Source organism: Oryzias melastigma, linkage group LG15 (genome assembly GCF_002922805.2).
Source record: "Oryzias melastigma strain HK-1 linkage group LG15, ASM292280v2, whole genome shotgun sequence".
NCBI lineage: Eukaryota > Metazoa > Chordata > Actinopteri > Beloniformes > Adrianichthyidae > Oryzias > Oryzias melastigma.
Window position 1 is genome coordinate 24070213 of NC_050526.1, and position 10658 is coordinate 24080870.

General features: G+C 32.7%; 2 protein-coding genes across 2 annotated transcripts in view; both read right to left on the bottom strand.

Annotated features, from left to right (window-relative positions):
* eys (eyes shut homolog) overlaps nucleotides 1-7135 on the bottom strand; it is a 91501-nt gene extending 84366 nt beyond the window's left edge. Inside the window, exons 1-3 of the mRNA XM_036215525.1 lie at nucleotides 7061-7135; nucleotides 6457-6656; nucleotides 357-481 (exon numbers count right to left, since the gene is read on the bottom strand). Of these exons, the coding sequence (XP_036071418.1) occupies nucleotides 357-481; nucleotides 6457-6563 (232 nt within the window). The 5' untranslated portion in view covers nucleotides 6564-6656; nucleotides 7061-7135. The remainder of the gene's footprint in view (nucleotides 1-356; nucleotides 482-6456; nucleotides 6657-7060) is intronic.
* Nucleotides 7136-7454: 319 nt separating this feature from the next.
* Nucleotides 7455-10658, bottom strand: part of LOC112161618 (eyes shut homolog) — a 97288-nt gene continuing 94084 nt past the window's right edge. The window contains exon 29 of the mRNA XM_024296895.2: nucleotides 7455-7660. Coding sequence (XP_024152663.2) covers nucleotides 7464-7660 — 197 coding nt within the window. The 3' untranslated portion in view covers nucleotides 7455-7463. The remainder of the gene's footprint in view (nucleotides 7661-10658) is intronic.

Consider the following 10658-nt stretch of genomic DNA (forward strand, 5'->3'; position numbering starts at 1 on the left):
CTGTAGTATATGACTACAAATTTTTCCCTGGAGAAAACTAGGCTTCCTCGAAATCCTTTTGAAAGAACTACAGTATGAAGACATAGCAGTGACCTTTTTGGGCTTTTTATCAGTCAATTATACATGTTTTTTTCGCATTAAGATATTTTACAAATGTTTGACTCCAGCTTACATAAGGCAGAGGAGCACACTGAAGCCTTCTTGTTCACTTCAAAAGTCCGGCATGTCTCACCATGCAGGCTATGTTTTAGTATTCATGCTCATGGGCTGCAAACCTCTACGAGGAGGAAAAAACAGCGTCGGCTGCCTCATTTCTAAGTAAATTGAGAAAATCTCCAGATATCTGAGTGACTCACCTGACCTGCAGTGGCAGACGTAGCTATTAATAAGATCTTGGCAAACGGCACCGTTATGGCAGGGAGCTGAGCAACATTCGTTAACATCCACTTCACAGAAATCCCCCATGAAACCTGCTGGACAGCTTGAAACAACAAATCGTACTTATAAAAAAGTCTTAGGCAACCTTATTTATTCTTAAGCCATATACAAGTGATTGGTTTAATTTAATTGTTCAAACATTTTTGAAAATCATTTGAGTGAGCAGTGAAGAGGAATAGAAAATAAACATTCTTGAAAAAAAAAAAAAAAAAAGGGAAACCGCTGGAGAGGTTTAAAAAAAAAAAAAAAAAGTCGGACTTGTGTTGAAGGCTCCAAACTGTGACATGATTATATATTTACTCGTGTAAGGTGTGACAGGCATGCACTCTAGCTGGAGTCTCACTGCTCCCACCCAGGAGACAGAAGTTCACAGCTTCCCTGATGTGATCATCATCATATTTGACATATTTTTTGGTTTTTATGGTTTTTAGACCAGTTTTAAGATAGATTTTCACTAGCATGCTGTCAGGCGTGAATATTGTTTGAGTTCCAGCGTAGTAGCTCCCTAAAGTCAATTCCCATTCTCAAAAAATTCTGATGTAAATTTAATACTTGCTGACCATTATGGATATTAATACTTCAAAAGTGAATATACTAAATTAAGTTGACATAAAAAAAAGATAAAATGAGAAAATCTCAATCAAACAGTATTATTAAAGTAGTTAAAAAAAAGAATAAAAAATGAAGTAAGTGCTGCAATAGAATACAACTTGAGAAAAAAAGGTATCACAAGGATTTGATAATTACCATGTTTAAAATTTAAAGAAAAAAAAAAAACTTTTTTGTGAATGTAAAACAAGCCTGATCACAAAAGCTGCTTAAGAAAAACTTAGATCTGTCTGTTTAAATGAATTCTGAGTTTACAGTCAAAGCATCTTAAACCTATTTAAGGGTGAAAAAAAATTATTAAGTTCAAACTAGAAATATGTATCTTTATACTATAGGATCTGTTGAATTCAGGCATGAAATAAAACATAATGTGAAAATGGACCAAAGGTTTTAACTCCAAACACCATCACAGACAGAACAGAGTGTTCTCTGAAGTCATTTCCTGAGCATTTACGCTGTTGATGTGCACCACTTATACCTTCTTAAAAGGAACATGCAGATAAAACATCGCTGTATGCTTCATGGGTAATGGAGGTTTTTTACTCAAGAATCTATACCAATATTTTTATTCTCCTTTTTACTCAAAATACTAGTAAGATATAAAAAATATTACACTGCGTGGAAAATATACTAAATTAAACTATATTTTTTTTATTTAAATTCATCAAAACATGATTTTTGATCTGTATTTGCATGAATTATGGACAGACTCAAAAACACAAGAGGGTAACATGATTGCATTTTTCTATATATGTGAAGCAGCAAAACCCTCCATGTCCTCATTAATTCAAATCCATCTGTTTATGCTAAACCAACGTAGAGAGCACTTATTGAGCTAAAACTGGGCAACATACAGTGCATGCATCTTCAGCACCATGTAAGCAGATAAGCCCGAGAGGCATGAGAAGGACCAGCGTGCCTCTCTGGTGTTTGCAGCAGTCATTGTCATATAAATAATGACAACAAGCATGCGGCAGCGCATCAGCACAAGGTTAGACAACATAATTAACTGTAAGGCACCCAGAGAATTACCGTGTCAAACTGGGACACTCTTTTTACACACACCTTGTATCCAGACACACTTCATCACTCAAAAGATAGCAAGTCAGCAATTAAAAACGAATAATTCATTTGAAGGACCCGTGTATAAGAGCAAATTTAAATGCAACATGGTTAGTATGAGACGAGATTCATTTTTAATTGAAAACAAATAAAAAGGGCTTAAAATTATTTAACCTTACATGTTGTTTTAATTAACAAGATAATGCAACTTTAACCTGTTCAGCAGTGAGACTGAAATACTTTACCATTTGTGCACAACAAAGAGGTAGTGTATGTTTGTTCACTGAAGGACAGACTAAAATAGAGCAGGCAGAACCAAAAACATGTTTTACAGACAATGAAATTGATCTGTAGTGGATCTTTAATGGGTAGAGGGCACAGCTTTCAATCAGAAAAGTGAGAAGGTGATGAATCAGTGAATTTTTAAAAAGCCAATATACCAGCAGGGTTTTTATCCAGCTCCATCCAAGTGAATTTTAAATGAACTTTTCTCATGTTTCTTTGCTAAAAAACATGTTTTAGCCTCAGATCCATGACTTAGTAAGTACTAAGTGAATGAACTAGGCTGCCCCTATGTTACACATGACTGCATGATACTGCAATGCAGCCATTAACAAGAAACATTAACAAAAAGATAATAAAATAAATAAATAAATCAGTCGTCTTGGGAATATTTCTGAAAAAAGAATTCTTAAAGCAAGTTTTTTTCATCTAGTATGTTGTGATCATTATTTCATATCCAAAGTTTTAGCCGATTAGTTCCGAACATTCCTGGTAAAAGTGATTCATTTTTTAACTTTTACTGAGGAGAGGTCACAGAACTGACAAAATTGTGCACAAGGATAGTTGGAGACTTTCAGCTTTAGAATCTGCTAAAAGCAAACGCCTACAACTTTCTGCCAGCTCTGGAAAAACACGTTCTTCAAACAGCTGTATGTGAAGAAAAAAGGAAAAAATGCATCCACAAAAATGATGATCCCTGCACAGGACTGCACCACATCATATTAAAACATCATATTAAATGTGAAAATTATTAATAGAAAACGGAATATTTGACACTTCTCTCTAAGGAGTGAAGACTCTTGGATCCTTTAAAAAAAAGGATGATTTTGAAGAGGACAAAAAAAAAATCACTGTAAAAGCTTTTTAATGCAAGGTGGTGATTGAAAAACATATTACAATAAAAACTACACAATTAAAAACCTTGTGAAATTACAATGCCTGCAATTAGTAATTTAATATATCTGAAAAGCAAAACATGTCATTTATTTGTAGCTATTTTTCATTTATTTAGGAATCAAGAGTAAATGAAAAAAAAATGTAAAAAAATATTTTCAATTTTTTATGGTAGAAGTCTAATATTTTTGGATCTAATAAATGTGGTTACACATTAAAAACCCACGTAAAAACAAAAAAAGTACCTTTAACATTAGTACTTTAGAAATATAAAAGCATAGTTTGGTTGAAGTTTGGACTTCCCTCAAGATTTGTCAAATTTGAATCTGTAACATTTATATATGTATGGTAAACTTTCTGGTAATAATAATAATAATAATAATAACAACTCAATGGATAAAGGTAATTAACTGATGAATTTATGGCACAAATTTAAATTTTCTATGTGCTCTCCATTTCTCAAAACAAAAGTTAAGTTTTTTGTTGGATGTGCTTTAAAGAATAAGAAGACTCTAGCCAAACCTAATCTACAGACCGTAACCTTTTGTAAACAACCTCAGCGCATGAATTCAACTTCTTCCCAGTATCTTTCTTACAGTTAAATCATAAACTCTGACATATTTGCGAAGACTCTCATTTATCCAGGATGGTTCTAATGCAGGAACAGTTTTATAAAGGGTCATTTGGAGGAGATGTGTTGCCTGTTATCCTAGAGAGAGCCTCAAATCAAAATTTTAAAATTGACACAAGAAAACTTTTTCCACCACAAACTGTAACTCCAGCTAATGCAGCTGTGGACCAAGATTGCATAGAGGGCTACTCTCAACTAAGCATTTGTTCTGTGCCAACAGAAACATCAAGTTTTAGGTGTTTTTATGACCTCTTGGATACGTTGACTCTTTCCTTCAATGTCATAACTTCCTAAAAGGTTCATATTAGCCCAAATGTTCTCAAGTTTGTGGAAAAATGGTTTTGAGTGCAGTTTGCTCAAGCCCAACACTTCTTAAAATGGTTTTGTAATGATTTTTTTTCTTTCTTAACCTTTATTTAACCAGGGGTGGATCCCATTGAGATTTAAAACCTCTTTTTCAAGGGAGCCCTGGGGAGGAATCAATACAACAATAAAATGCAACATTTGTTAAGCAAATAAAACAGAATTACAATTTTAAACGTGTCAATGACTGTTCATACCTTTTCATATTTAATGGTGTTTGATATTTCCATGTGCTTTGTGGACTTTACTTTACTTAGACAGCTTCTTAAGCAATTCCTAATTCAGCAAGATGCAGAACTTTAAACTAAATCCAGATTTTCAAATGTGCTAAAAAAAAAAAAAAGGAGACACTTCCTTTTTCCTCACTGGCCTAAAAAGATTTGCTCTTTTTTTTTCTTTCTAAATAAATTAAATAATTTTTATAATTTGGCAGTTTGTATTACACATTTCATTAGATTATCTGATTTATTTAGACAAGACAAATATTTGTAAAAAAGAAAAAAAAATCTAAAAGGAGTAAAGACATTTTACAGCACTGTAAAAACAACACATCATTTAACACAGCTTTGATTTTAAGTTACAGTGGAATCATTTAATAGCAGCCTCTGAGTGAAGATCCCAGACAGTGGATGTGCGAGACAAAATCTCAGGCTTATCTCAGTGATCGATTGCCCACATTGCTGCCAACATTCATGCAGTGGAAATGGGGATCGTATTTCCAACACTTTTCTCACCCATTTTCTCACAGTCAAAAACAATTTATGACTGTTCACAGAGCTTTACAAAGGCAACCCAATAAACAAACCAAAGGAGGCAGAGGTTTGAACAACATAAAACCTTAGTGAATCTGATTGCTATATATCTGATTAGAAATAAATACAATAATAATTAAATGTGCTTAAACTACTGTAGTAAAACGTAATCTTCAAGATGTTGTCCTATTGCAAATAGAAGGATTCACTTCTCAAGAAGTAGCAAAGAGAAAAAATATTGCAAAACGTTTGAAATATTTCTCAATATTTCCAAACCCTGTTGTCACAAAAGGGGGCAACAATTGAGTTTAGAGCTTCAATAAAACTGGTTGACCTCCACTTTACTGACTGATCCACTGCTTTCCAAAGATACCAATACTGCAGCTGCTGTTGTTACTTAGAAAAGGTTTCAAACATCAAAACCAGCAACAAAACTGTATGCTCAAATACACAGAATACAAAAATGTTCAGATGCAAAAAAAGGATTATTATTGTAATTTAGTTTTAAAGTTGTATTGAAAATGAGACTTGGAGCAGAAGTAAAACATCATCTATGTAAGATACTGAACAGAACTGTTTTCTACTACTACTTTTAAGACCAACTCTGATCATTTTTAAGTCACAATCTAAAAACCTGTCATTTTATATGACATAGTTTCTACAGAGCGGCAATCAGTTCATTAGAAATTTGTCTGAGTTGTGGGTGAGACTGTTGGTGCAAAGCAACCCCACCCCCCTTTCCCTTCCCCACTGCTGAGAGCTCAGAGCTGGGAGCTTGTGTCCCACTCAACGTATTTGCCATGTCAAAAATATGATCTTTTGCAAAATGCATTTTTTATCTGCTCCTGATTCACAACATTTTAAATAGGGAAACACTCTTAATAAGGCTTAATTATCTTAATATTTCACAAGAACATATTAAAAACGGCAAAAGTTTTCTTTGACGTGGGTCTTTAATGAATAACAATCTACATACACTTTAAAATATAAAGCATTTTACCTTTTAAATTGCATTTGTGCTGGTATTTTTTGAAGAATTTAGATTTTTGTTGAATAAAAAGTAAATTATCTAAAACAAATGTGAACATTAAAATAATTGTAAACATTTCAACTTTGAAATCAGTCAAAAAGATGAATTAAGTTTGGTTACATGATGTATTGTTGTTAATCTATTTAAATACCACAACTATTCTCAAGAGTTGAATAATTAAACAAAAAGTTAATTCTTTAATTTTTATTTACAGACTCATATTGAAAACAAATGATAGTTTGATGAAACAAACCAAGTTGTGAGTTAAGTAACAATGATTTCAAATGAGTTATGACAATGTAAATTCTCCTTTTAGCACCTCGCAACATCTCTGACCATGAACAATCTTTGAATGTCAATGTATTAAATATTAATAAAAATGTGGGCGATCTCACCTGCATGTAAAGTTTGCTCCTTCCCCATCAAGACAGGTGGCTCCATTAAAACACAATGAGGCATTAAATGCTGTGTCCTTGCAGATATCTACATCATTTTCACACATTTTCCCAGTGTAGCCGTCCTGGCAGAAGCATGCAAATTTATCGATGAGATCAATGCATGAGCCTCCGTTTAAACAGGGACCACAAACACAATCCTGCAAATGAGAAGATATAAACAACAAACATTATTTTAGAAGTCATCATAGATATTTAATGACAAATGTTGGATAACAAAAAAAAATATTAATTAGTGGTAAAGAATTATTCTGGATGTAAATGAATTTGAACAGTAGATTATGTGTTTATTCATTAAGAAGAGTAAAATCAATCAATATTTTACATGTGCAAAAAACTGTGGATGAAGTCAATTAGGTATTGTATAAGGAACTGATTTATTCAGTTTTCTGTTGAAAAGTTCACATGATCCTAGTAGTGCAATTGACTAAGCTAGTACAAAAGTCAATAGAGTTAATGATACCAAAGACCATAAAAAGACTGCAAAAGACTCCTGACATTTATGGAGAACACCCAGAGGGTTTATTAATTAATCTCCACTCACATCAATGTTTGTTTCACATCTGTTGCCTGTCCACCCAGGTTCACAGAGGCAAGTGTATGAATATATTCCATCCTCGCAGCTGAAAAGTCACAACAGAGGAAGTCAGAATTGATTTCTTCACACTGTACTAATGCACAAACAGAACTTAATATGTATTTACTCCAAATGCTACTTTGCTTCACAGCCTGCGCATAAATTCTGTTCAAAAGATGTAATCTTTGAACAGAGTAGTAATTACCCTTTAACTGATTAATGATTGTGATTTAAACAGCATAAAGACAAGCTGTGAGGCCATCACATCAGCCAACATATGACACATGTTAACATTTGATGCACGTAAAGCGGGTGTAATTACATATAATTCTATGCAATTATTTTTTATAACTTGGTCTTTTTTTTTTACTTAAATGTTGCAAAAGAACCTGTACCTCCCATGAAGACAAGGTGCTGATATGCATTCATCTACGTTAGTCTCACAGTGGAGCCCAATAAAGCCAACAGGACACAAGCAGTGATATTGATTAGGCCCATCAATACATCTTCCAGTGTTCTGGCATGGGTTTGAAACACACTCGTTGACTTTAACCTCACACCGCAGTCCTAGAAAAGAAGTATGTAAAAATAAATATGTTATATATTTACCAAGTATTTAAAAACAATCGTCTTTGGTAGAAGTGCTTATAGAAAGAAAGTGATGCATGTGGTATGGCTGTGGTGAAAGTCAAGTGTGCAAACTGTTGGACGAGAGAAGAGTTTGGGTCAGATAAATTTATAACCACCCCCAGCTTTGTAATTAAATAAAAAAAAAATTATAATGAGATAAATATATCGTTTTTGTGGTGTAACAATGAAAATAACACACTGCAAACAGCCTGTTTTATAAAAAGTATGTTAATAATATTTAATGTTAATAAAAGAAAAAAGGTATTGATTTAATGTCGAAACAAGAAATATCTGAAAAAAGACAACATATTTCAATCAAAAGTATATCCATATATGCAAATTTAAACTTTTTATTATTGTATCAAAGGCTTACCAATATTATAGCATACTATTGGATTAAAGTGAAAGCGACTCATTATGCATGGAAAAAAAATATATAAAATTAAAGTTGGATCCCAAATAAATTGAAAAAAATATAAATGCAATATTTTTGTTTTTGCTTCTATTAGTCGTGCGATTAATTCAAAGAGCTGAAAATTTTTCTTTTTACTTAAATCACAATTTATCTCAAATATTGTTCACAAATCTGTCTAAATCTGTGATGGTGAGCACTTTTTCTTCGCTGAGATCATTCATCCTACCTCACAGGTGTGCCTCATCAACATGCTAATTAAACAGCATGATTATTACACAGGTGTGCCTTAGAATGGCCACAGTAAGGCCACTTTGAAACGTGCCGTTCTGTTTTATTGTGGGTGGGTGAAGGTCTCGGGACTCAGAAAAACAGTCATTATCTGGTGTGACCACCGTTTGCCTCATGCAGTGCAAAACTTCACATAGATAGAGTTGATCTGGTTGTCAAGTGGCCCATGGTGGCAGTGGGGTTATGGTATGGTCAGTCATATGCTTTGGACGAAGAATACAGGTGCCTTTTAAAAGTACAAACATTCTGTGGCGAGATCTTTCCAAGAACATCACCTCTTGTTGCAGAATGATAAGAATCTGTACAGAATTCCTGGAAGCTGAAAATATCCTTGTTTTTTATGGCCTGCATACTCACTGGACATGTCACTCATTGAGCACTAAATTATAAAAAACAATCTATTTAATACTGAATTTTTGATCAATTCTGCCCTTGATTCCTGTATGATCAACACATAGTTCCAGGGTAAAAGTCTCAGCAGCAAAAAAATGCATAGTAAAGAAGTCATTTATATGCATACCTGGCCAAGCTATACAAAAAAATTGCGACTTAAACGCAACAAAAATTATGGTACTTTTTCATCTGTGAAAACTGAAATTATTTCATTGTATTTCACTAGAAATTAACCTGTGTGATTCATGCATTGTTATTTGTCTCTGTTTTCTCAAGAAAGCTTTGGCACAGTGATCCTGGCAGACATAGCAGAAGCTGTTGTATTAGGATAAAGGATTTCTAGGTGCTGGAGCTGTTTTTTTTTCCACATTTAGCTAATTTTGTTCTCACATTTTTGCTCCTGCTACTTTGTTGTAGTTTGCAAAGGTGTTTTTTTAGTATAGCACGCCCAACATGCGAGTGCTAATGAAACAAACATTTTTGCAACATCTCACTGCGCACCAAGATTTTTCAAAACATGTGATTTGCTTTGTCCATTTTTGTAAACACTTGCATGCCAAGTTCAAGTTTTGGTCCAGTTGACCTAAAAGTATTCTTGAGTCTCAATTATCTTTTCTCCATGGATGAAAGCACTTTGTTTTTTAACATGGAAACCTAAGGTTTTAGTTTATTTTTTTCTACATCATGGTTAAAGGTTGCTCACCACTTGTGTTCTGCACTCAGCCTTTTGTCCACCACCCAACACTGGTAAATACATTAGAGCATTTCCTTACTTGACAATGCACTTAAATGTACTAAAGCTCTATTACACCATCCACTAAGTTCTCAAGTAGTATAAGGATAGGGGATTTTTCTGTATATTTTATAGTAAATAGAATTATAAAATGTAAAAAAAATCCTCACAAAAATAAATGTAACCTTGCATGACATTTCTCTTTGAATAAAGCATCCTATATTATTTGGAGTAAGGCTTGTTTAGCTTTATATAGCTGCAGATGACTTATCATTTTCTTCTAAGGTTGTATGTTGTATTTACTAAACAACATTATTATTATAAATATAAAAAAATAATGTGAATTAATGTTTATTTGTCATAGTTGTAATTTACGAATAATTTTGTTTTTGGCATCCAGTAAATGCAGAGTTTCAATTGGAACTTTTTTTTTGTGCCCAATACATTATGAGACCATAAAAAAGACAATATTATTCTAAAACTATTCTCCAAGTATTAATATTTTGTGAATGTGATATTTATTGAAGTCAGGTGAAGCATTTAACTGCAATGCTAATCAATTATTTTGAATATCTTTTTTTTCCACTTTTATTTTAACATTTGGTTTTTCACTTATACACATTTACACAAACATAACTGCAAAAGTCAATGAAATGCTGTTACAGTTAAGAACATCTTTAAGGATGATTAGTCAGGGAAACAAAAACAACATCAAATTATAAAAAAGGTCACAGATAGGCTCTTTTTTTTACACAATAGCTTATGCACTTAAAAAGAAACAAAGTGAATCTTTATCTAAATCCTGTAAAAGTTAGAAGTAAAAAAAAGTTTAAACAGGATTTATTGAATTATTAATTAATTTTCATTTACAACATTTTTTTTACCAAGTAATTTACAATTCTATAAACAATAGTTCCTCCTTTAGGAGTTGTTATAGGTCTCAAATTGACAAATTGACAAACATTGTTTTTGAATAAAATAATAATAATAATAATAATAACAATAATTAGCACAATTTTAATTTAAATGGGATAAAATTAGACATTCTGGTGTGATATCCACCCTTGAAATAGTTCCAAACTACTGGAAGTCTTCTGTAGAGCTTT